General features: G+C 39.7%; 1 protein-coding gene across 4 annotated transcripts in view; it reads left to right on the top strand.

The window, feature by feature from the left end:
* The window catches only part of arhgap42b (Rho GTPase activating protein 42b), a 101,514-nt gene that overhangs the window by 8,541 nt on the left and 65,478 nt on the right, over positions 1 to 27,495 (top strand). For all 4 annotated transcript variants that reach the window (XM_078245799.1, XM_078245798.1, XM_078245797.1 and 1 more), the window contains exons 2-3: positions 16,895 to 16,990; positions 21,316 to 21,377. In XM_078245799.1, coding sequence (XP_078101925.1) covers positions 16,895 to 16,990; positions 21,316 to 21,377 — 158 coding nt within the window. The remainder of the gene's footprint in view (positions 1 to 16,894; positions 16,991 to 21,315; positions 21,378 to 27,495) is intronic.

Raw genomic sequence — 27,495 nt, 5'->3', positions numbered from 1 at the left:
GAACTTTATGTGGTAACATTCAAACGTTGTGTGTAGAGGATGCGGGTAACATAGGATGTCCAAAAAGTCAGTTAGTACACTTGGGTTTAATCAACTGACCTGTGCACACTGATTTGCAGTTTTAGGTCCAAACTAACCATAATATCAAGTGTTTGTTGTTGAGACTAAGCGACAGTCACAGTGACTAAAAGATGCAAATTAATAGTTTAACATCCTGGGAAATGTGCTCATTCTCTTTCTTGCCGAGAGTGGGATGCCGAAGATGGATACCATTCTCATGTTTATACGTGAATATAAAGCTACAGCCTGCAGCTGGTTAAATAATGTTCATGGTTCATGTTAGCAAATAATTGTATACATAACCATTGATTACACTGAACAAGACAATTTGAACACACAAGACTTTATATATACAAAATAATGGACATAGCAGAGGAATATGCTTTCTCCCCTGTACCTCATCCATCATTGTTGTATATCAGAACACCTCATCATGTTTTATCACTTACATCAGACACACACAGAGCACCATGGGCATCCCATTTGCAATCTTCTTTTCTCACCACCTGTCATGTACTGTAAATCCAATATTCATTAGCCTTTTAGCCGTGGATTGACTGGCCAGCATCCAAGAATAATATTTGAGACTCTTTAGCTGGCTAGATGACTTATTCTCAACAACCACTTCTTGTTGACTTGGCTTTTGTCATTTCACACGGAGGCCCGTAGCATACAGTTGGCTTGTGTATGAGCTTGTATCCTGAGAGTGGCTGCTATATACAGCAGGCCCATTGATTTAGAAGACAAGCCTATCAACATCCTTTCAGAGGACTACGGGTGATGTCACAGTTGCTCCATCCATATTTTCTACAGACCGGTTTAAACTGAGATGCTGGCAAATCGATTATTGTTCAAAGCTGTTCCAGGTGGCACTGCCAAGCCAAGCCACAAACCTATGATTTTGTTGTATATTAGGCCTTCATTTTAGCTATAGAACACATGCACTAAATGGATCACAATATCCGATATAAACTGGCGCAATAAACACATTGTGAAAGGCTGCGACATATCCACGACGTTCCACTTCTGGGATTGCTAGAGTGCCATCGGAAATTCCGCCGGATGTCACTCTTTTTGGCCGGATGTCCGTCACCTTCCTCTTTCTTTGTGTTGGCATTTTAAACGGTGGATTTATGAGGACTGTGGTTAACTGCTCCTCAGATCTCTGCAGGATAAATCCAGACAGCTAGCTAGACTATCTGTCCAATCTGAGTTTTCTGTTACACAACTAAAACTACTTTTGAACGTACACACGTTCCACCAAAACAAGTTCCTTCCCGAGGCTACTTTGCAGCGGCACCGTTGCTCTGTCCGGAGCTTAGCACCATCCAGAACGATTGTGATTGGTTTAAAGAAATGCCAATAAACCAGAGCAGGTTTTTCTCCCATCTCGGAATGCTGTGGCGACTAGCAAGACCTTCCTCCGCAGCGCTGTGGAGGAAGGTCTGGCAATGCAAGACTTGTTGAAAGAAAATATCAGTAGAAAACTGCACTTTAAAATGAAGTGGAAATTTTTTTCATTGGTGCCTTTTTGTATTCAATTCAATGTTTAATTTGTTCAATAAAAGATTGTTTCATTTGTGTTAAATATCAAAAAGCAATTTGTTGTATTTTATCAGAAAGCAGCAGAACTAAGTAGACTTTAATATCTGTTTATCGCGAGTAATATCGTTTTTGCGATAACAGCATTTTTTTTTGCATATTTTCCTCATATTGTGCAGCCCTTATCACAGTTTAATGTCATTGATGAATGTGTGTGGAAAACACTGTGCACCTCCAGGCCCACAGCTGGTCCCAGAGCAGTGATGGAGTCCTCAGAGACCCGCTCAGACTCGGGCAGCCTATGTGTGTCCTTCACACATAATTTGTACAAATTTGTAAAAATAATGAACCAACTGCTTGTTCCTCGCTCATAGTCGTAGCAGGTAGGGCATGTACGTTGTGCATCACTGCCCTTCCTCCAGATATGGGCTGTTTAGGCCTGCAGCTTCAATTTGCTGCAAAACTGAAATCATTTTTAAACTGAAGGGTGTATTGTACATTAAAAAAGTTGTTTTTCCCCCTCTCTTCACAGTTATTATTAAAAGCCTCTTTTTTAAAAAAAAAAGAAAAAAAAAAAAAAAAAAAAAAAAAGAGGCTTTTAATGTTGTCCTTTGAGAAGATTCATGAATCCGACTAAGCATTTCATTTCCATGAGCTTTAAAGAATGCAGCCAGATTAGCTCAGTCTAAACTAGAAGACAGCCCATTATTATGTAAGCTGCCTGGGAGTCTCTGCCGCCTTCCCATGCCCACGCCTGTTCACCAGCCAGAGCGATGCTTCCTCCCTGGGATACATGCAGTAATGTACGGCTGACACGCATGTGAGTCATTATAAAATCAACAGTATTTAGCAAGTCTGTAATCAGCATCTTTACTCGTTCCAACTGTGTCTACATAATGCTTAATATAGCCATAATTCATGTTATTTTATTAAATGGGGACATGACGTGTAGGCTTTCTGATAAAAGATATCAGAAAAAAAGCGTTCAGCTTTGGGAACTATGAGTGTTTGTTTGTCTGAGGACAGATGATGCTCCCAAGGCTCAGCCACAGGAAATGACCTGTAAACATGCTTGTATAACCATCCCCCATCCTCCCTCAGATAGCATTTGGCCAGACACTGTGTGTGTGTGTGTGTGTGTGTGTGTGTGTGTGTGTGTGTGTGTGTGTGTGTGTGTGTGTGTGTCGGCCTGTGACTGGAAAGCAGGCTGTGTGTTGCAGGATTATACCTTTTATAATGTATTGCTGGCGCTTTGACAACTTTGATGAATTTGAACTCATGTAATGGAAATGAAATACAGGAGTGCATTATGTGACTTGTTTAGCAATAAAGCTGAGCGAAGCGGTAAGCGCGGCTCACGCAGCACAACAAGGGACTCGGGTGTTTTTGTGGACATATTTTGATAAAAGGATTAGACGTTGCATTTCTAAAAGCTGCTTCCCCTCAGACTGTACAGGGAAATGTGTTTTGTCTCCAGATTCGAGGTCTGTTCTGAAGTACTCTGCTGTTACTCTGTCAGTCAAAGTGATTGTCACAACGAGCGCAGCGTTCCCCTGCTCGCTCTCGCCTGACGTTGCACGCCGGTGCTTTGGTTGCTTCTTCAGACTTCAGAAAAAAAAGGATAAGGTGATCTGTTGTGTGTTTCTCCTCCACATCATTAAAAATTCACTATTAGGAAGTGCTCCTTTCATTTGGGCTAAAGTGCTGCATCTCCCCTAATTGCAATATTAGTATATTAGGCTGAAACAACTAGGACTTAGTCCCAATGTCTTGCCGTTGTTTTGCTTTGGTAAACAACAGATGATTTGTGTAGGCTGCCTGTTAAAAAAACAACTCGCACAGACTTGGCTGGAAAACAATATGATTGTGCTATACATTCTTGTGATGAGCCAAAAGATTGTGTGGTAAAAGATGGTGAATTCACGTCGACTTAGCCTACGCAGATGCTAAACTTAGACTCTGGATGGCACATGAGAAAGTCTCCAGCTCCTGGCCCCGTGGGCTGCCAAGTTTGATCCGAATGTGTTTGGACAATGGGTGGGGGTTTAAATTAGTTTTGCTCACCCCTTTTTATTTTTAATTGTCTTACTTTGAAGCATGCTCTTGGCTAATTGTACTTTGCCTTGATAAGAGCAAGAAGGCCTCTCTCAAAATAGATGTTTTGTGAAATCTTAGTTGTGAAAAGTCCAATGCCAACTCTTACTACAAATGTGAAATGTCTTTTTCTTTCAGAGGCAAGTTCATCTCTGTCAGGACTTGTGTCAGATGTGTTGTCTGTGTGCGTTCTGAAAGAAAATCTCTCAGCTCAGTCTAAAGGCTGTAGACTTGGTGATAAATGGTGGAGGCTGGCCTGGCTGGCTTTTTTTTTTCATTCCAGCAGAATTGCAGGGCTAATAACTCTCGTCTTTTTCTTTAGGGCTTAAGAATAGGCTGTGGCATTGCATCAGGCTCATATCAAAGACCCGGTATCCGTTTCTTCTTCTTCAATAGCTTTAAACTATTTAAGACAGATGAAAACATTGCAGAAGTGTATTGCGCAGGGATTAGATAGGTATGCAAGGTATATTTCTCCCTGTCATATTCTGAGCATTTTTACAACATATTCAGATCAGTTGATGTAATTATGCGGCCAATAGTCAGCACACATACAGCAGATTGCTGTTAACATATACTGCTTATGTTTATTCCATCAAATTACCAGAGACGTAGTGTGCTTGAGTGGCATGCTTCTTAAAAGGACTTCCAAAGAAGGTCCAGGTATTAATTAGGGCTTGGCAATATATCAATATTACATTGATATCGTGATATGAGACTAGATATCGTCTTAGATTATTGTAATATGACATAAGTGTTGTCTTTTCCTGGTTTTAAAGGCTGCATTACACTAAGGTGATTTTTTTTTCTCTGAACTTACCAGATGTTTTGTATTATTTGTCTTTAGCCACTTAGTCGTCGTATCCATATTATTGGTGATTATTTATCAACAAGCTCAGTGTGTGTGAATGTTTTATGAAAGCACCAGTAGTCAAACCTACAATATCGCCGCGACATTGAGGTATCTGGTCAAAAATGTCGTGATATTTGATTTTCTTCATATGGCCCATATGAAGAAAGGCAGACTGTGAACTTTCGTTGGTTTGCCTCAAAAAAAGAGACAAATACGTATAGTAAAGTCTGGGAATGTGCCTTGTAAATATTATACGGAAAATACCTTGAGTGCATTTTAGGGGATGTGTAAATGTGTAGCTACTTAGCAAAAGCTGAAGATGAATTCTTAAATGGAACACTATGCATGTGACTTGACATTTTAAAAGCTTTTCTGCACAAATTTGTGCTAAAGCGCCTCATTAAAACCTCTAAGACTATCAGTAGGTGTCAAAGAACAACTGGGTTGCTGCTTAGTAATTACTGTTGTGATGAGTATGTCAGTCATATAACACAGAGTGCAGGGAGTTCCGTACAGTGATGTTCAACATGTGCCAGTCAACAGGACATTTTTGAGATACTTTTCTGTATAAAATATCCAAGATTCCTTTATTTTTCATTTTTATGCACCACAATTTGTGTTTCACACATCCACTATGGCCCAGCCCTAGTATTAATCCCTAACATGTCATTACACCACCCCAAACTTGCTTTCTTGCTTTGGAAAGAAGTGGTGTGAAAACTGCTTAAATAATGTTAAATTGTCCCACAGGGACTACGTTCCGCGATCTCTCCCTTTCATGTTTTATTCAGCCATATTTAAGAGCTTTCTGTCACTTCAGAATTAGTTCACAGGTTGACCAACTGCTACTTAAAGTGACTGCCTGCTGCTACTACTACAGCAGCAGCAGCGAGTGCAGTTATTAGATAAGGCTTTGTTTCAGGCAACAGTTGGCGGTGGGAAAGGTTTGGTATGCTCCGGGAGTGTGAGGGCCCGTCTGATTGGCCCTCCTCACACAGCTCTTCTTGTCCCCTGCTGGGTGACTGGCAGGCAAACGTATTAGTAAGCAGGTGGAAGAGGCCTTACCTGAAGGGCCGCTCCCCTTCCCCATTACAATCCCTCCACATGGAATCAAAGTGGCACAATGCACCCTACTGTTGCATCAATGAGATCTCTTCGTCTCTCACTAAGCTGGGTCCATAAAGGCGTTCCCCCCTTTGAAGAGCTTCTCATCTGAAATCAGCAGTGTCTCACTGACAAATAAAGTAGCTATCGTGTCTCTAACTTGGATATTAATGTACAGGCAGACTGTGAACTTGCCTTTCGTTTGTTAGCGTTAGCTGTCAGCATTGTAACCGTGTTTAATCCAGCTACTAGCTAGCGGTAGGCTAACGTTAGCTGCTGTCGAGTGTAGTGTAAACTAGCGTCACGTGCAGCGGTGTTTGTGTTGCCTGTAACGTCCGTTTTTAGAGCATCAGAGAGAAGTGCAGGCATATCAGTGGCACCAAAATGAGGCGCCGAAATCCGCGTTGCTATTCCTGCAGCAGCAGGATGTGTTACGAGGACGTACGGCAAAATAGTAGCCTGTTAGGCACGACGCAAAGTCGAGTGAAGTGAAAATAAATTAATAAATGGTGGCATGCGATTAATACGATTTAAAAAAAAATTAGCGCATCATGCTCTGCATCTCGATTAACGCGTTAATGCTGACAGCCCTAATTATGATATACTGTATGTGTTGGTCAGTTTGTCTGCTTGACAATCCCATTTTGCAGCAATAAAATTGAAGTGAGATGAACAAACGGAGAAATGTATCTTTTTAGATAAAACGGATGTTGAAAAAGTTTCCTACTAGAGCCCGACCGATAAAGGATTTTTAAGGTCGATACAAATATTTGATGATTTAAAAATCCGAAATTCCGATATATCGGCCGATGTATATTAAAAATAAAAAAAATCCAGAAATAAGATATGAAACTTAAAGTCCTTTGAACAAAAACACAATAACAACAAAAAAATCCAAGAATATTGCCAACAGGGACATTGTAGAGCGCCCTCTGGTGGACAAACTATGCAGCGCCAATACTCAGAACGTGGTTGAAGGGGGTTTAAAAAAAAAAAATTAATATTCAATTATCAGAATCATTTGTCATTATAAATGATTCTGATGAATGAATATCTAAAAAAAAATTTTTGGTGGTATGGTATCGGCCATTATAGAAGCCGATAACGATATGTTGGAAAATGCCTAATATCAAGCAGGCGATATAGCGGTCGGGCTCTAGGTAATACATTGCAATATATTGCAGAATATTACAATATATTTAAAAAATTGCAATAATATTGTATCGTGACATATGTATTGTGATATCGTATCATGAGGCCTCTGGTGAGTCCCACCCCTACTAAGTTATATGTTAAAATATTTGATAAACTTGCAGCCAAAGTGTACAGTGTGTCTCTGCATACGCGTATATTTGTCATATCACTATTGGTTCATTTCCAGCTTTATGCCTGCTCCTTGTTAGTGCAGTTTGTCTCTCTTCGGCAGTGGGATTTTTGAGACCTTTTGTTCAGCAGTTTAGCAGTTTCTTTTATGACCAATGCCCTTGCAATTTTGGTCCAAATGCCTTGGCGTCTTAGGAGGCATATTCTCACGTTACTTTGAAACATGAAGCAATTAAAAAACAAACGCTGCTGATTGGAATTCAACTTAATGTAAGCCACCTTTGGATCTGGAGGGCATTTCTGAGATATTGTTCTGATAAAAAGAATTTTCCAAAAGTTCTAATATTTGATATCCTACTGGGCAACGACGTGTGCATTTTCTATTGTTTTATGCATCATTTATGTCATTATTTTATGCGTGATAACACAATATGAATAGAAATTGAAGCATGACTAAAGAAATTGTGTAGTCAAGCATGAGTGTCATTATAGCTCAAATATCATTAGAGACCAGTATACCTGCGAAATTAAAGACAAATCTCAATATCTCTATATTGTAACCGTATGAATCAGATAAAACCTCAGAACTACATGTACATGGTTTGTGGCAGTCCAACTGAGAATAACTAAATTGCTGTTGCAGAATGTGTTCATGCAATTCAACACAATTCAATTCAACAACTTTATTAATCCCACAAGGGTACATAGTTTAGAGCAACTACAGACAACACACACATACATAACAGCACACAAGCTTACATATAGGCCTATACCCTAGAAAAAATAGATTTTATTCATTTAAAAGACGAATTGCAGAAGGGATAAAAGAATTAGAGTGTTGATGCATGTCCTTAAATTACAGCCATTGTCCGTAATAGCTGCTGAAGTAAGCGTGCACGTCAGCCGTCTTTCCTGCACTGTTGTCTGTGTTTTGACATGGGTTGTCAGCTGATGGAATTTGGTAGTATGCGGTTGCCCTGGAGACGAGATAACGGGTGTACCCAGGGGACTCTGCTGTGTGGTGACTGACAGCCGTAGTCCTCTCCCACATTTCCCACATTGGATACTAACTGGGCTGGCTGCTCTACCCATGCAGCCACGTCTTGGCTGGGTGGTTACAGCTCTTTGATTAAAACCTGCATAGGAGGGCCGTACACCATAACAATGTTCTTTCCGTTTCCCCTTTGTGCATGTCCGCTGTGTGAAGAATCATTACAGCAGGTCCAATACGTTGTTAGGAAAATTGCATGCAGGGTAAGATACAGTGTTTACTGGGTGTAATAAAATTAGACGGCACTATACAACTGGTATAACGAGTCAACATTTCTATTTTTACCTCTGTTACTCGTGCAATACAAAATCTCTTTCTTTTCCTATTTGAGTGTTACAATTCACGTGGTAATTAACATCCTTAGATTCTATCAAAGTTACGCTTCTTTCCTGTTATTACTATACGTCGCTTCACTTTTCCTTCGTGTCACGTTTCCTGAACTCAACCGTCGCTTTCTTCTTTTACTAAAGCCAATCCCGTTCTTCTTTTCCTAAACCCAACCCATCCGCTGTACACGGCGCTCAAAATGCGTACAGATAACACGCCACTTGGCTTTAGAAAGTGGCGTGTATGTTTACGCGATAACACACCACTTGGAGAAAGTGACGTGTATGTTTACATCCGCAGTCTACAGCGTAGACATACACGCGTATAGCTCAAAATGCATACTGATAACACGCCACTTGGCTTAAGAAAGTGTGTGTATGTTTACGCAAAGTCATGTTGCATGACAAGCCTGCACAGAGCACCATCTACATGAAAACTGGAGGACTTAATAGAGGTTTTTTTAGTTTTTAATGCACTTGCCTTGTCATTCAGTTTACTTTAATTTGATTTGCTAATTTAAAAAGTGGATGAAAACAATAACTTCATTCATCCGTATACTTGGATGCAGAATGCCAAAAGGAAGCACTGACATTTAAACTGATAAGACAGCCAAGTGTCTTTGCCTGCATTGTTTCCACAACCTGCAGTGTGTCGCACTGATTGTACCTTTACTGCTTGCCTAAGGTTAAGAAATACAAGCTGTTCATTTATCTTCCTTTTATACTGATTCTTTTTCCATTCATCTCTGCTACTCAGTGTTGTGATTACTTTAAGTGACGTGGTTTCTTTTTAGCTGCTTGAGCAATTCTTCTGCAGTACTAACGACTAAGCAGAGTCATGTGTGGCGATTCCTGAAGTTAGTAAAAAATGCATAGAAGTAGAAAATAAACACAACATTGTTGTGCCAGGTCTTTCCTAAACATTGCCCTAATTAACATATGGCAAATATTTAATCACGCATATGTTCACATTGAGGTATAGCAACGGGGTGTTACTAGAGAGCCTCATCATGTAGGCAACCTAATTTCTTAATCTCTGCTAGTGCACGCTATGTCTGAAATCATCCAGCACTGTGCTTAGACTATTGAGTAGAGGTGTGAATCTTCACTGATCTCCCGATTCGAATACGATTATCATGTCTTTGATTCGATATCTCGATGCATCACGATGCGTCAAATACATTTTTCTATTAAAGCCATATAGGATATTTAATTCATAGCTTTTCAAGCTTCAAAAACAAAACATTCTGCTCTAATACTAAATAAATTGGATACATAAAACTACAGCACTGAGCACATGGCACTTCCTGAATGTGCAAAACATAACAGAATATGTAAACAGAAAGGTTGTTAGGCCTACATGAAATTGTAAACAGAAATAATCGATTATGGCCCGGCCGATTATCGATGCAGCATCGTCCACGTCCACGAGTCGATGCATCGATTATTTGATTCATTTCAACACCTCTATGGCTTTCATTTAGAGTGGAGATGCAAAAATAAGGAAGTATGTCAGCAATCAGCTTGCCAATCTTTCCTGCTGAGGATAAATCAAGATAGGATACGTATAAAGATATTAAACTGTTACTGTAGGAAACCTTTAGCCTATTACTGTATATATTCAACAGGCACAACCTATGCAAAATGTTGTTTTATTATATGCTCACATTTTTGCCCTAAAAGTTTTGTTTTCAAAATGAATAGCCAGCAGCAGGCATGCACAGGATGAACCGGGAGCTTGACTGATAGCGATGATAATAATCCATTTTATTTTAGATGGCATTAACTGCTCGTCATCAGTTCCCTTGCTGCTTCAAGTGAGGTGAGTGAGTATCAACGTTTTGTCCCACCTGTCACTGCCCGACGTGAGTCGAGTGCAGATGTGAGTTGCGCATGCGTCACTTGTGAATGGCGTTTTGAGCTAACGTTAGCAATCAAACAATCCTAGATAGCTAAAACGTTTTTTGAAATGGATTTCACAAATTTCTGTATGACACGTTATGCCATAAACCGTTTAAATCTGAGCATGTGCAACTCACGTGCACTCGACTCACATCGGGCAGTGACACCACTTCTGGGCTAGCTTTTGCCCCAGTGGCTGTCTCAACCACATCTCCCATGAGCCCGTGATGCAGATGTGCTGTCAACGCCCAATGGGAGCTGTGAAATGCTAATGCTGAATGCTAAATTGATCCTTATTTTTACTTTGTTGAAATGATATGGTGCTCAGAATTGACCACCAAGTACAGACGCAGATGCCAAGGTAATGTGTTTTTCTGCAATAAAATGTTTTCCATTTCACAAAAGGAGCCAGGCTTCTCAAATGTTAAATGTTGTCTTAACACATGCCGCCATACAAGAACTTTGTCTGAATTAAAATATGTTTATGAACTATCTAACTAAAGAAAATGCTAAACACACCACTACATATACATGTTTGGTAATACTCTGTGCTACTGACACATTTCAGTGGGCACTGAGTAGCCAGACTTTATATCGGATTCTGTTACTTGCGAATTATTACAACGAAAGTGAAGACCAGATGACTTTGTTGATTTAGGTATATATTTTTTAAAACTTGACTGATTTCCTTGGTTTTTGGTATAGCTGTAAGGAAACAATGCATTCAGTTGACGGTTTGTTTGTTAGGTCTGGGCCTGTCTGAATGTCAGAGCTAAAAGATCATCCATTATTGATGGCCCTGCGAGTATATCCAGACAACTGCAGCAAGCTATTGATTTCAAATCAGCAGCGTTTGAGTCAAAGCAGCAATGATAGGAGCACATCACTGGCACAATACATCTTCTGGAAAAGTTCCACTCAGTGGCGCTCAGGGCAGACTCAGCAACATTTCCAAGTGGTCAGACATACTCGTTCAGTATAGTGTAGATGTCTTTAAGAGCCTTTCAATCTCTTTATTCTGTTGAAACTAATAACTAACAAAAACCCACAGAAATACAATATAACAATGCTTTCTCTTAGGTAAAGAAAAATACACTCACCAACAAATCTCTCATGGTTCTTTATCAGGCTTTCCAAGCAATTTATGTTCCCGTGGAGAAGAGAGCATTGGTTTTTGAGAGCTTTTAAGGCCGGTTTGTACTTTTGGGATGTCTGCTAGATAAACTGTTGTTGTCACAGTAGGGTTCAACACAATATCCATTATGGACTTTCAAACATTACCTCAAACAGTGCGAAAGTTTAAAGCTCCGTCATGTTATAGCTTTTATCTTTCAGTCATCATAATTGTCGTTGATAAAGATCCAGTTAAATATCGGTTAAATCGTAGTTTTTGTATTTGTTAAAAATGTGATGTGATGTTTGGTTGGCTACTACCAGTAACATTACTGCTTTTATTTTGACAGACGGTCACACTCTGCTTATGCTTTTGTTGTTGCTGTAGTAAATATGGTCACGTATGAGATCTTTCTTAAATGTATATTACCAAGATATGAAGCACATACAGTATGAAAAGCTTGTGTAACTGTAAATGTCTAGACAGTAATTACAGTTACAAACCCTGCAAAGCTTTATAAACTGAGTCACTGCAGTACAGTTTATAACAACCTCAAACTGCTTTTCATATACAGCAATATACAGGAGTAGAGTAGTCTGTCACATGAACATAAGTTTCAATGTCTACAGTATGCAGTGTATATTAGGGTGTGCATTTTCCTACTTTCCAGGCAAGAGACTTTTATGTTTGCAGTTCTTTGAAGTAAAGACGTGATTGTCAGTGAGAGAAGAAAGAAGGAGAGAAGCAATTAGTGAGCCATTGTCAACAGTGGACATGAGAAAAATGTGTACATTTCAAACTGTGTGGGCTGACAACTAAAATGTCAGAATATTTTAGAAGCTCCATTTTTGCCTTTTAATTATGAATTCCGCAGAATTGCGAAAGGTTAAAAGCCTCCATTACGTGCTGATCTCCATCCCACTTTTTAAAGTACCTGTAAAAATACTTTAGGTTACTTTCACCTGAGCAAGACTAAAGTCACAGTGCTAACACAGCAGACCCACACACTAACCTTTACGGAACTGAGGCATGGAACAAATTGAAATCAGTTGCATAATATAATAATAAGATCAGATCCTCTTACCACGTATGTGTCAGCATGCAGATCATTGTATACATATGCTTTTATGGGTCTATGTTTTCATGCATTTATGAGTCATATTAAAGATGCAATCCAGAGTTAATTTTACTTTCTGAGAGTGTTTGTTTTTTGCCTTGTCTTTTAGTTCTAGTAGTTGTTAAAACGTATTTCACCATCGTAACTCAAAATGCATGCCATTATACAAATGTTTTCACATATTAAAAAGGAGAATCAGCTCCTCTGCCTCAAACAGAGAAACTCTTGTTGAGCTCGTACATGTTATTTCAGAGAGGAGAACTCCTAAACCATAAAACTCAGTTGTTGAGCACTTCATCAGTTATGCCTTGATGTCGCCTAATTGCAAAGTTCAAGTTTTTGGTACTCCACAGAAACTTTTGAAAAATGTTCAAACTGAGCCAATTAGCTCAGCCAAATAAAAAAGTAAAAAGCACATTTAATCAACTAAAACTGAAAAAGCTGAGAGAAATGGGAAATACTGGTAAGTACAGGTCCTGGTGAGGTACCTGACATTTATGGGCCCATTTTGTTGGGTGTTGGTTTTTCTGTATTCCGTGGATAGTAGAGAAGGGAAGTGGGAGGTTTTATGTTGGGTGGGCAGGGTTCGGGAAATGAAAACCTTGTCATTTGTGTTCCATTAGTCTTGCATTGCCAGACCCTCCTCCACAGCGCTGCATTCCGGGATGGGAGAAAAACGTGCTCTGGTTTATTGGCATTTCTTTAAACCAATCACAATCGTCTTGGGCGGTGCTAAGCCCCAGACACAATGGCGGTGCCTCTGCAAAATAGCCTCTGGAAGGAACGTGTGGACGTTCAAAAGTTGTTTTAGTCGTGCAACAGAAAACTCAGATTGGACAGATAGTCTAGCTAGCTGTCTGGATTTACCCTGCAGAGATCTGAGGAGCAGTTAACCATAGTCATCATAAATCCACCAGAGTTTAGAACGCCAACACAAAGAAAGAGGAAGGTGACGGACATCCGGCCGAAAAAGAGGGACATCCGGCGGAATTTCCGGCGGCACCTGAACAATACCGGAAGTGGATCGCCTTCGATATAGACTAGTGTGCCATAGACAGTATTTGGTTTAAAGCTTCTGTCTTGAATGGAATTTTAACACTTTGGTTGACTACTCATGACAACCGATGAACAATTGCTCTTGGCCAGTTCTGTCTCATTACTGATAAGTCATAGGTATAAGACTGTGTACATATAAACTTTACGGGAAAAGTCAACTACAACTCCCAAGGACCTAACAGCAAGACGAAAGCAGAGGCTGAGCTTTGTAGAACTTGTTCAATTGAGTAAATGCATTCAACAGTTGGAATTAATTCTCTTTCTGATTTTGGATCGTTTTTGGCTCAATTCAGCAACTATAGTGCAGTGTTGTTGTTCCTGATTGACTTGTTCCAGGATAACTGATAAAGGAGGCTTGAGCCGTGGACGCGCATCTATCTGAATTACTTCAGCCTGGCTCGACCTAGTCGCTCCTCCTCAGCCTGGCTCGACCTAGTCGCTCCTCCTCAGCCTGGCTTGGCCTTCGTGAAACGTACCAAGCCAGGCTGCTCAGATTAGACTAGGTCGAGCCAGGCTGAAGTAATTCAGATAGATGCGCGTCCACGGCTTTCCTCAAAAGACCGCGAGGTCGATCACAGATTCACTGATGCCAAAATGGAGAATACGCATTGTACATACTTTATACAGCGTGAGCAGCAGCTTCTCGTGGAAGTATGATGACGTGAAATGTATTGAAACAGCGAGAGAAAGCGTAGCAGACGATCACGGACCAACCGCGTAAGTAGCCTAAATATATACATTAACTGACCACTGCTCTGAATTGAAACCGTCATAATCATTCCATTCAAGGATTAGGCTACTAATCATTTGCACAAATTAACAGTTGTACTCTTTGCCTTAAAAGTAAGCAGAAGATAATGTTACTCAGGACATTTACCATGAAGATCAATTTTCTAGGCCAGAATATGATGCGTAAATATCTCTTTCACTCTTTTCCTCCCTCTTCCTCTCATGGTCTAAAATATAAATATCCTAAGTCATATTAACTTCCACTGCTCGCTTTTAATGCAAAGTGTACAACTGTTTGTTTTTGCAAATGACAGACTCATTGAATGGTTTCAGTTAAGAGCAGTAGTTCATAAATGTATATTTTCATTTCATGTATCATCATCATTCAGTCTATCTGCTAGCCTATTATGTGCCACATTTTTTCTCGCGTTTCTTTTATTTTTTATAGAGGATGGGTTTCCTTCTCTACATATTATATGCCTTGCTCCCTTGTATATATGGACATAGACATGAATGGAACAGAGTATATTCATCATATTTCCCCCCAGCAAAATATAAGGTCAGAAACCATTGAGGTGTCCTCTCCCTGTTGTTACATGAATGTCCAGTAGCCTACATCACTAGATAGTTACTGGTCCAGTAAACTAAGACTATAATTTGGGAGGATTGTACAATTAGGATATGTTCTTTAAATTGTACAGTCCTACTGTCAGTCCAAATTATAATCCCAGTTTACTGGACAACACAAATTGTGTGCTAAGAATGCCAAATACAATGCACATGGAAGCTGAACAAACATGATCCTTATTGTTAAAGAATTTAAAAAAAAATCAATCAACTAAAATAATTCAAGGTGCATTAGTCAACTATAGAAATATACAACAACTGCCATAATATATTCATCAAACTTCTAACAACAATATGAACAGCAGTCTTCATACAGCAATATAACAGTAGCAATGACTGTCACATGAATAATTATTAAAAAAAATAATGGTCACAACTTTAAATAATAACAGTACTTAACTGAACAGCAATATGCACCTGTTGTATTTTAATGCAGGCTGATAACAATAAGGTAAAACCACTGCTGGGTGATCAGAAAAGGCTCCAGGATTAATAGATCCTGGCTGTTAGCCTGGTCTGGAGCAGGCTAGCTGTTATCCTGGCTGTTAGCCTGGTCTGGAGCAGGCTAGCTGTTAGCCTGGCTGTTAACCTGGTCTGGAGCAGGCTAGCTGTTAGCCTGGCTGTTAGCCTGGTCTGGAGCAGGCTAGCTGTTAGCCTGGCTGTTAACCTGGTCTGGAGCAGGCTAGCTGTTAGCCTGGCTGTTAGCCTGGTCTGGAGCAGGCTAGCTGTTAGCCTGGCTGTTAACCTGGTCTGGAGCAGGCTAGCTGCACAGAATAAATCTCCATGGTGATTTATGTGCCTCCGCTTTCGTGAAACCGAGTCCAGGCTAAATTCATCCAGGATAACGGGGAAATCCCGGCTTAATCCCTTATCTTGGTTTTGTGAAACAGGCCCCTGGGCTTACAATAAAAGCCTAAAGCCTTTACATACATTTTTTTTAGTGCATAGAAAACTAAGCTATAAAAAATTGTTGGTATGATTTTATAAATCATCTTTTAATGTTAAACATACATGTGGCACAGTGAATCCTTAGCATTAACTGTATTTATGGATGGCTACCTTAGAGACTAACTAACCTACAGTATTGGCCAGTAAGCCTATCATCAATGTGTTTTTTTCACAAATAGGCTGATTTATATTTGCTAATAATATGTTGGATTCATGTTAAAACATTTTATTTTTTGGAAAAACTTTCAAAATTGGCAAAGAAACTCCCTTCATCCATATGCCAGATGACTGCAGTAACTCTGGGGGCCCCGGACCCCCTATTGAAGATCTCTGGCTTAGACTGTTTAGAACCTTTTTAGTTGGCTTCTTCACTACAACAGTGATTGCTAAGGCTGGGGGGTACTGTAGTATTTAGAGACATTCAACATACTAAACTGATGGACCAAAGAAAAATGTCAAATTTGAAAGTCATTGTAGTATTGTCAAAGTATCTAGTGTTCATTTAAAGTCACTAAAAGTAATGTCAAAATTGGACAAATACTTCTGAGACCTGGAGGGATACCAATTTTCCACTGACATCACTAGTGAATGTTCTTTTTTCAGCTGGAAAGCTGGAATACAAAAAGTAAAATGTCATTTAGAAAAAGTTATGACAGCACTTTATCACAACTAAACTCCTGGAATGCCGTAAACATCATAAATTTATATCTAGCAGTGAGAGTATCCAACGATTGTAACCCTATATTTACTGTATCATTTTTGACACAAAGGTTAGGCAGCTCAGCTCGGCTTAATTCTACTGGACAGATCTCGGTATTATGATCAATGGGCACGAGATGAAGTACATTTATAGAACTGCTACTGTATAAATGTCAGTGGGCATGGAATTGGATAGTCAGCAGATTAAAAAAGTGCATTTTATACAGTTCAGCTCTTCTGCTCCCTTACATTGTCAATAGTCTTCTTAAGTTTCACAATTCTATGCTGTAGTTATAATATACCTTTATGCAATGTTTTATTCTGATGCTCACACCATCTGATTTTCCAGATCTTTCTGCTGCCGTCCAGAAGTTCTCCCAGTCCCTGCAGGAGTTCCAGTTTGAGTGCATCGGTGATGCAGAGACAGATGACGAGGTGAACATCGGTAAGTTCAGTTTGGCCAGGCCGTGGAGGGCAGATCTCTCTCTCTCTCTCTCTCTCTCTCTCTCTCTCTCTCTCTCTCGTCTTCCATCTTCTTTCCTCCCTGCTCTTCCCAATCAGTCAGATTGTCCCCTCAATCACAACCTCGTCTTACATTTCTGTCGGGATTCTCTGGGGAGATACTTGAACTAGGGCTGTGCAATTAATCGAATCTTGATCGCGATTTTGATTTCGGCCCCTTACAATCCCAAAAAATATGTAATCGAGAAAAATGATAATTTTGCACGTTACATTTTGCAAGTAAACTCTTATTTTGTCTTGGGTTCAACGGTTAAAGTGTTAAGGGACATTTCACAGATCATGGTTTGTTTCACTGTTTTTTAAACATCTTTCCAAAAGTCAATGAGTAATCTTGTCAAATAATCGTGATTTCAATATTGACCAAAATAATTAATTAATCATAAGAGCTAATATCCTCCGGCTAATCAATGAAAGTAGATAATAGAACACGTAAAACCTTAGGAGAGTCTTTGGGAACTGGTTTTAGACAATATTAAGCATACTCTGCAAATTTTTGGAATGGGATTTGGTTTTGAGTATATAGATCTTAAAGTTATCTGTGATGCATGTATAATTAATGCTATTGATTACCTTACAATGCTTCCCCTGTATCGTTTTTTAAAACCCTATAAAAGATCAAGAGGACTAATTGTGATCAGTGTCAGAGATTAATGGCCTAGCCTCCAACAGGAATATGAAAGCAGCTGTGCAGAGGGCCTCTTGGCTCTAATGGGCAGGGCTCCCAGTCTGGTCTCTTCTTCCTATTCTTTTTTTGCACTGCTCATTATCCCCAGCTTGGGTCTTTCTCTCCCTGGCGCTGGAGAATGCTGAATTACTGTCCATCTGTGAGGGCTAGACTGGATATCGACCTCCTCTACATGAGGCTGTAATGTTCCCCCTGAATGCGTAATGAGTAGTCCTGCTTTCCTTTTTTTTCTCCCAAAGCCGAAGAGGCTGCATGCAATTACGCTTATTGGAAAAATCCACACCCAAGTCCAAGCCTCATTAGAATCAAGCATGCTTTAATTGGAGGCAATGCACCCATTCCCTGGCCTTCAGTCAAGAGCGGTGTTGATCTCCGATTGAACAATGGATATTTTAGCTGCCCACCTGTTCTGTGTTTACAGTGCAAACCACAGGCACAATAGAAGCCAGTGATTTGCCTATGCCTGGGGCTCAAATGACAGAGCCACAGGCATCTGTTTGGAAGCATGTCATTGCTTGCAGATAACAGTACATTTAGTTGCGAGGACTGCTGGAATTTTTAAAATCGATTCTTTTCCGTAGAATTGATTTATTTTTTTATTTTTTTTTTTAATCATCGCACCTAAATATTTTTTTACGTTTAAACAGTACCGCTGACGGCGACTACATCATATGTTTCCAGCAAAACAGAACGAAAGCAGAAAATGCAGAAAATCCATGTTATGTTATTCTTTACAAATGAAATAAATGTCAGACTGACTGACTGACATGTGATGTGCATTCTTCTTAGAAAACAATGAGTTTTTAGAAATGTCTCAAGATATATTGTCTCTGGGCATCCGGATAGCTCAGTTGGTAGAGCCCATATGTAGAGGTTTACTCCTCAACGCAGCGGGCCACGGGTTCGACTCCGGCCTGCGGCCCTTTGCTGCATGTCATTCCCCCCTCTCTCTCCCCTTTCATTTATTCAGCTGTCCTATCAAAATAAAGGCTGAAAGTGCCCAAAAAATAATCTTTAAAAAATAAGATATATTGTCTCTAGAAGTGTATTATTCAACTTTTGAAGTAAATCGCAATACTCAATACTATCCAGAGCAGGGCGATATGGAGAAAATCAAATGTCATGATATTTTTGACCAAATACATCAATGTTGATAAAGGTAAATTAAATTAATTTAAATAAAATTAAATATTAAACAGAACAAGAAAATGACTTCACTGTAATGCAGCCTTTAAAACAAGGAAAAGACAACACTTGTGTCATATCACGACATTAGGATATCCAAAACTCAAGACGAGATATATATATATATATATATATATATATATATATATATATATATATATATATATATATATATATATATATATATATATATATAATATCGATGTATAGCCCAGCCCCAATACTATCGAATCGCAATACTTTTAGTATCGCAATAAATGAAAATCGCAATACAAATCAAATCGCCACCCATGTATCATTAAAGAATCGAATCGGGACAAAAGGATATTGTCCAAACCCTAATAATAAATAAATAAATAAATAAATAACACTTAAAAAGCTTAAAGACAAAACTTGCTAAACAAGTCCACTGGGGACCAACTACAACCATTTAGGTCTGAGAAAAGTCATTTAGTTACATCCATTCGGCATAGGTGGTGCCAGAAACGTCTTGGGTGCTGTGCATAAGCTGTTTAATGGTTGGAAAACCCCCTGGAATATGGGAAATAACACTAAACACAATGTCCTATTCTGCAAAACGTTTAATTCCTTGCATCCACAAGCCACAAACTCAATGTTTACACAAGCAAAATAACACACTTAGTCCAATTATGGGGCAAGAAACCAAGTGTTCAATATTTTTCTTAAAGAGAAATGAATTCCTCATACCATACTGCCGTGTTCACCCACCATCTCCGCCATGATTACTATTTGAGGAAAAAGTGAAACAGCCTGTTGAAATCAATCTAGTCATCAATGAAAACTGAGCTTTCTAACTGACATAGCTAGACCCTTGCGTGAATGCCAGCCATGATCTTGATGCAATATCGGTATAGTTCACTTTGATGCTCCCAACTTCCCCACACAACATCCACCATCCTGTATGTGCTGCCAGACGGGTTCACCTGACCTTTTATTGATTTCCCGCTATGACTTCCTGCAGTGACATTCACATTCCATGCCAGTTATCCGGAAATCAATGGGGCCAAAAGATTGATGTGGCAATAGAAATTTAGATTTTTCGAAAAGTTACATTCCCTTCTCTCAGAAGGTCAATCCTTTAGTGTCCAAGAGCTGTTCAGAGCCTTCTGGGGTGGAACAAGTCAGATGAGGTCTAGATCTAGATCTGAAAAGTTAAATATCAAGCAGAAAGGCACCATTTAAACCCATCCAATTGATTATTAGAAAATCCTCTTATAATAGGCAGAAAATTGTACAGTACAGTACTCTTTATTTCCGTATAAGCTTCCACTCGAGGTTTTATTTCCTTCAGTGATTCATCAGGTCTATTGCCTTTCCTCCATTTACCAGTGAATGATATGCAAGCTGTAACCTCGCTTTGACTCCCATTTCCTTTCGTCGGAGTCTAATCTTGTCCCATCAACGGCTCCAGCTGTGCCCTTTACCCCCTGAGAGGTTTGTGCTGTTGATAAAGGAGCTAGTGGCGTTAATAGGAGACCAGCTTGTAGGGTCACTGGCACAAAATCATTGCTCCCTGGTCTTTAAAAGCTTTGGTGTGTAAATGGACCAAAGTGTCTAAGATGATGCATGGGTCCCCATGCCAGGCCGTCGCCGCTGATTATGATGTTACTGTGTTGGCAAGCAGAGCAACTCGACCGCTGCTAAATGGCTGGACGCGGGGTGACACAGGGGGCTGACCAACAGAGGCCACACTGTATCTGGCCCTCTATTTAATGAAGCTGTGAAGCTATCAAGGCACAATTCTCTGGCAGATAAGATTCAATGTATTATATGCGGAATTCATCCGGCCCTGTAGAATGTAATATAAGCTGCTTAAGTATAGCCCAGATGGCGTGAACATATCTGGACCCCATCAGTTACTCCTACATTGTGACGGTGTATTGTAAAGCCTAGCATGGGAAGAAAATAAAGGGAAGCAATCAGTGGGTTCCATTCAATTGAAGTATTGCTTTTTTTTTTCTTTTTTTTTTACTGCTAGTCTTGCTTTTAAATTGGACAGCTGCATGCTTTTATTAGGTTCTAAAATGTGCTGCACTGAAAGCTCTGAATCTGCAGTGCAAATAAACATTTTAGCACCTACAGTGCTTGTGGGGTGCCATGAACATCTGATGTTTAACGACTGAGCCACTGTGTTAAAATATCCTTTTTTTTTTTTTTTTCCCATCATCTGAACATAACAACACAGTGGATCACTGTGTACGTACTTACTCAATGGGGAACATACTGTGCAGGATGTTTCATTCATGTTGATGCATTTATTGACCAAACATATTTCACCTTTAATACGATCTCATTTACTTTATTTTTTTTTTTTAATGATATGAAATGATTTTTTTGTTTGATTTTTTGTATTTCAGCCCAGTCATTCAAAGAGTTCTCCCAGCTGTTGACCACTGTAGAAGAAGAAAGAAGACGCTTGGTAAGAATGCAACTTTTGATATTTTGATTTTATAGATGATTTTGTAAATGTAGGAAACAAAGAGAGGAAGAACACATGCCTGTCTGACTTTAACACTCTGTGGGGATAAGCATTTGGACAGAAATTGGTTTGTGCTGTCTTATTTGTAATAATTTGGACTGGCTAAGACAGGAGTGTCAAACTCGATTTCACGAAGGGCCACACTGGAAAAAGAGAATCACACCAAGACATCACGGCCAGAGTTGTAGAGTTTATTAACGTGCTTTTGTTACTGCATGTCACTTTACATTTTGGTAGCTTTTTTCCTCATTTTTGTTGTTTTTGTTCCGACTTTTTTTGTGGCTTTCTCAGACACACTTTCTCACCTTTTTGTAAATTTGTTGCTTTTTCCGACATTTTTGTACACTTCTTGTCGCATTTTTGTGACACGAAGCCCTACCAAAGTCATCAAAAGAGTTCCTTAGCCATCATAGAATTTAGCAAATCAAGCAAAACTGATTTTCTTTTTTTAACAACAACCTGTTTCTCAGCCTGAATATGAAAACTCTCCGCTTCTGGGGGAATTTCTGAGTCTCAGAGTCAGCAAATCTGCCATATTCTGCTTTGAATGTCAAGTAATTGCCTTTTAAAAAAAAACACTTTCCTGTGTTTTTGGTTTGGCGCAAAACTAGGTGGGCCAAAATTGATTGTGAACCCAAATTGATATACGGGCCGGATCTAAATCTGCAAGGGGCTGGATTTGGCCCGCGGGCCTTGAGTTTGACACATTTGGGCTAAGACATCTGGTAAAAAAAACAAAATGGAATCTCCATTTTCCCCATAAACTGAGCTGTCAATAGCACCCTTGGATTTGGCCACTTTCTCTGTTCACCAGTCAGTCACCTTAATCAGCTGTGGAAAGACATCGGTGCTCTATCGAAGTACAAAGAGGTTGGAATTACCCCGAAACTGTGTTACAAAGTGGCAGTATTAGGAACTGAAAGAGAAAAAACAGGTACAGACCATACCCAATACAGCGGAACATGGAATACCTGGTACTTTATTGGCGTACTTACATTGTGATAAGTTTCCTTTTTATTTCCCTATGATTGCTTATTTCAGAGTCATTTGGCTTACCAGCTTCATGGTTCACAGCACAACTTTCTGAGCTTTATCGCAGTGTTGCTCTGTTTGTGCAGAAAGAAGCCTGGGCCTGCACTAAGCATTTCTTTTGTAAAAAAAAAAAAAAAGTAGACGTTTTAGAAGGTGCCTCAAGGCAGGAATTACTTTATTCCACATACTTCAGCTGTGCATCTGATTTACCGAGTCTGATATGCAAATGTGATCAGCTGCAGGTTTGCAGCCATAGGTTTTGTAACAACCTGAGACATTTTCATTAGGACTCCGAGAAAGAGCAGACTTTCTACAGCCACTTTTATTTTAATTTTATTTTTCATCTAAGGGCATGAGTGTTTGGTACCGCAAAGATTTACAGTAGTTTGGAATAACACTTTAGATGGAGAGCACAGATGGAGCTTTTTAGGACAAACACTGAAGTTTAAAGTAATTCTAAGAATAGGAACATTTAAAGTAGTAGCTGCTAAAACACAGGCTTGTGCTATAGATGTTGATATCATTTAACCCATTTTGCTCTTTAGGGAAATGTAGTTTAATTTCCCGGATTCTTCAGGTGCCGCTGGTAATTCCCCCGGATGTCCCTCATTTTGGTCGGATGTCCCTTCCCTTCTGCCTTCTTTGTGTTGGCATTCTAAACTCCGGTGGATTTATGAAGACTATGGTTAACTGCTCCTCAGATCTCTGCAGGGTAAATCCAGACAGCTAGCTAGACTATCTGTCCAATCTGAGTTTTCTGTTTTACGACTAAAACAACATTTGAACGTACACACGTCCACCAAAACAAGTTCCTATTTTGCAGAGGCACCGTGGCTCCGTGTGTGGCTTAGCATCGCCCAAGATGATTGTGATTGGTTTAAAGAAATGCCAATAAACCACAGCATGTTTCGCTCCTATCCCGAAATGCTAATAAGGCCTGTGTGGTTGTGCTGGAGGGGGGGGGGGTTTCCTCAGGGTATGCCCAATCCAGCGCCATTTCCTGCGTTTGATTTGTGTTTCCAGAGCTCTTCATTAGTTTTTGTGTTTGACCAGTAGATCTTTCGTAAGCATCTGTTTATGAAGGTTTGGAGTTTATTGCTTGTTGCTTTTGTGGTTCGCCCCGTAAAATCAAACTGATTGACATTTGAGTTGAAGATATGGATTTAATTTTTATAGTTGTCTTAGGCCTCCTGCACACTGCCTGTGTGGCGTGAGCGTGGCGTTTCTGTTGTGTGTCAGTTGCGTGTCAGCTGCGTGGCGTTTTGTGTGTCTTTGCACACCAGAAACGTGTCTGACGCGGCGCTGCTGCTGCTAGCCTTGTCTGTACACATGTATGTTTCCCATAAACATAAATATATACTGATTTGATTACAGCAAAGACAACATCAGCAGTATTGACGGCAAAATAGGCTACAGCGTATTTCGTTCTGTATTGACAGCTGCAGTATTTGAAAATTGATCATTATTATTATGATTATTATCTGCATTTATGTCAAAACCTAGAGACTTTCAAACATCAAAATGTCATTTATTAAATGTATTTGTGTCGAAATGACATATAAACATCTTTTCCTATTCTATTTTGCCTGGAAACGCTTCCAACAAGCTTGCGTGTCGCTTGAAAAATGACGTCAGTCCTATTTCTAGCACGCGCCGTTTTCGGCGCGGCTCAAGCCACACCTGAGACGTGCGTGTCACGCAGGCAGTGTGCAAGCTCTAACCTGTTAGCATGGGAGCCGGAATAAAAACAGACACTCCACGCAGCTGACACGCTCACGCCACGCAGGCAGTGTGCAGGAGGCCTTAGTATTAAGTAAAGTAATTCTAAGAATGTGACAATAATGTGATTCAAGCTCTAGCACTGTGCATCATTTCCATATGGATGCACAAAACATATGCTCATCCTATAGATGTTCATGTAAAGTCTCAAATTGATGTGAGCATTTCCCTGCTGACATTCAAAGTGCAGCTTAATTTTATGATGGAAAGAGTTGCCCTTTGAAGATGTGGGTCACCTCCATGCAGGCCATGCAGCTTTATGGAATATTGTGTCATCCTAATCAATTTGACAAGCATAAACGCACCGCTTATAAATTCATATGGCCTATAGAGCATGTTATTTCCCCCCCAAACTTTGATCTGTAAATGATTTAATTGCTGCAGATGATGCTTAGGTTGTAACACCCATGTCAGTCTGAATCGGTAATATCTGGATAATTTAGCAATTATGCAGAGCTTGGAAATATTTCCTCCAGGAAGGTGAAAAAAACATTATGTGACATACTTGCCAGTAAACTCCGTGCGACACAGGGCTGGTTGACTCTCACTGCCAATGGTCCAAACTAGACTCATATGGTCGTGACTCTGCACTGTTAAAAACAAAAACTGTATGAATACCGTACTATTCCGGTAGCTGGGGCGCCAAAAGAAATAACAGAAAAATAACTTTCTTGTAAAAAAATACAGTAGTATTATTAGTATAAATTACAGTAGAAAGGGGAGATAGATGGGGAATGACATGCAGCAAAGGGCTGCAGGTCGGAGTTGAACCTGTGGCCGCTGCGTTGAGGAGTAAACCTCTATATACGGGCGCCCGCTCTACCAGGTGAGCTACCCAGGCGCCCTTGCTTTTCAATCTTTAATGAAAGATAATTACACAAATTTTCTCTGTTCACTAATTTGATCTGATTAAAGAAATGTATTTACAGTATTAAACTTGAATTTTTAGTCATATTTGTGAAATAGTAAAACATTTGTGAATGCATTCAAACTTTTTATGTGAGAACAAATGTGTGTGTGTGTGTGTGTTATTCACAGTTACCACTTTTTTTTTTTTAAGTTCTTTGTGTTGTAAGAATACAGGAATAATCATCTGTAAAATAAAACCGAATCATTTTTCTGGTGTAGTGATGGTCATTTGATGGCTGCCGAGGATGATCAGGGCAGATGTAGCTACAATGAATGTTTTTAAAACTGTTCAAAAAGCCTGTTTATTTTTTTTGAGTGCATGTCACGAAGGTGAATGCATCCAGTACATATTTTGGGGTCTGAAATCTCCACGGCACAGAGAGGGAACACTGCGTTACAGCGTGACGTCTTTTACGGCATAATAGAAAGACAGAAAGGCGACAAATGCATATTAATGCAGGTGTTTGCAGTTCTTCTAAAGCATCTAATTTCAAAAGGTTCAAAGAAACCAAAACAAATCCAGATGACAGGCAGCGACACGGCTGAACTGCTGATGAATGAAATTACATTACATTACAGCTGTGAAGAAGGAACAACCTTAAGACTACAAGAAAATGCGCGATTGCAAAGTACTGTAAATAAACTTCATAAATCAACGCATCCCCATGACTAGTCACATATGCTATAGGATGCAGTACTTCATTCAGCTGTGATAGATGTAATGAGCAAGAACCTATTCATAGCACAGACACCCTCCCTGGTATGCTGTATCCCTCTCTACTGGCTTGAAAGACATCCTCTTTGCATCATCTCTTTTCTCTTCACCTAGCAGTCTCCTGTCTCATCAGATCACAGGAACGCGCCTTGATACCTGCACGTTGAGCTGCTGCTTGATTGTAATGTTGGTAAAGCAGAAAGTAAAAGCTCATTCCCCCCTTGCACACATTTCAAATCTCTTGGGATACAAGTGTCAGCAACATAACTAATGCCATATGTAAACGTAGTATTTTTAAAATCCCTATGATATATAAAAATACTTTTTTGATATAGTTTTCTAAGAAAATTACTGAGGTGGCGCTAACTTTGAACTGAAAGCAACTTTCTTTCTTTCTTTGCTGCTCTTATATATATAACCTGTTAACTGCTAATGACTCACCTCACTTGGGGGTGTAAAACTGTGATCGACAATGCTCTAACTTCATTTTCAAGCTCATTTTTATTTAAAAAAAAAAGAAAAAAGAAAAAGGCCTTGTATAGCCAGTTCAGTGATGATTAGGCAGGTTGCCAGGACCAAGACTCACACCAAGCATATTTCTATGTCTCCATTTCAGCCACGGTTTTCACAACAGTGCCACCTTGGCATAAATTGAGCTCCACCATGAATAATCCTAAAAAAAATGGAAATCGAACCGTAGATTTGGAGAATCGTGACACCCCAATTTGACAGACTTTGGCAATTGGACAAAACTTTATCATTTCACAAATATGTCATGAAAAACAAAGAACAAATCATCCCACCCCGCCTACTTGCGCATGTCTGTAAAAAAAACACAGTGTAGTTTACCGGCTGGTAGCATGCAGCTAAAGACACAGGGTGACGTTAACTTAGCGGTTGCCTGCAGCTTGACTTTTCCGGACACAATGGCCACTGCCGGAGTCAGAGAGGACGGAGAAATAGAACTGGAAAGTCCTCCTGCTTCCCTGAAGTCACCGGTGTGGTAGTCTCACATTGCCAGACCTATCTCCACAGCGCTGTGAAGTAAGGTCTGGCTACACCACACATACATTCTAGGATAGGAGAAAAAAAACACTCTTGGTTGTTTGCATTTCTTTAAACTAGGGCTGTCAATCGATTAAAAATTGTTTATCTTATTAATTACATACTCTGTTATTAATTAATCTAAATTAATCGCATACATAAGTTTTGCCCGGTGCCTTAACCGGTACTTTTTAAGAAAGTAAGATTACATTAAGGAACGGCTTGTTTATTGCTAGGCCATATAGTCAAAATTAAATGATTTAATAATAATGTAATAACTATAACAATAACTTATTTCACTAGTAAATTGCTGTTGAATGAGAAAAACAACCACCAGATGGGAAAAGGGCCTTTAACAACAACTTTGAATGCACCACGAAGCTGTAGGTTACCAGTTTCATTGAACGCACCGTCTGTGTTTTTCCGACAACGGCAGCTGCACATTGTTACATCCCGGTGTTGAATCCTCTACAGTAAAACACAGTCACACTTTACACCGTTTAGCGTTAGCTGTCAGCATTTTAACCGTGTTTAATCCAGCTACTAGCTAGCGGTAGGCTAACGTTAGCTGCTGTCTAG

The sequence above is a fragment of the Sander vitreus genome, chromosome 3 (genome assembly GCF_031162955.1).
Source record: "Sander vitreus isolate 19-12246 chromosome 3, sanVit1, whole genome shotgun sequence".
NCBI lineage: Eukaryota > Metazoa > Chordata > Actinopteri > Perciformes > Percidae > Sander > Sander vitreus.
The sequence above is the reverse complement of the archived record's forward strand: the minus strand, read 5'-3'. Positions and strand labels throughout refer to the sequence as shown.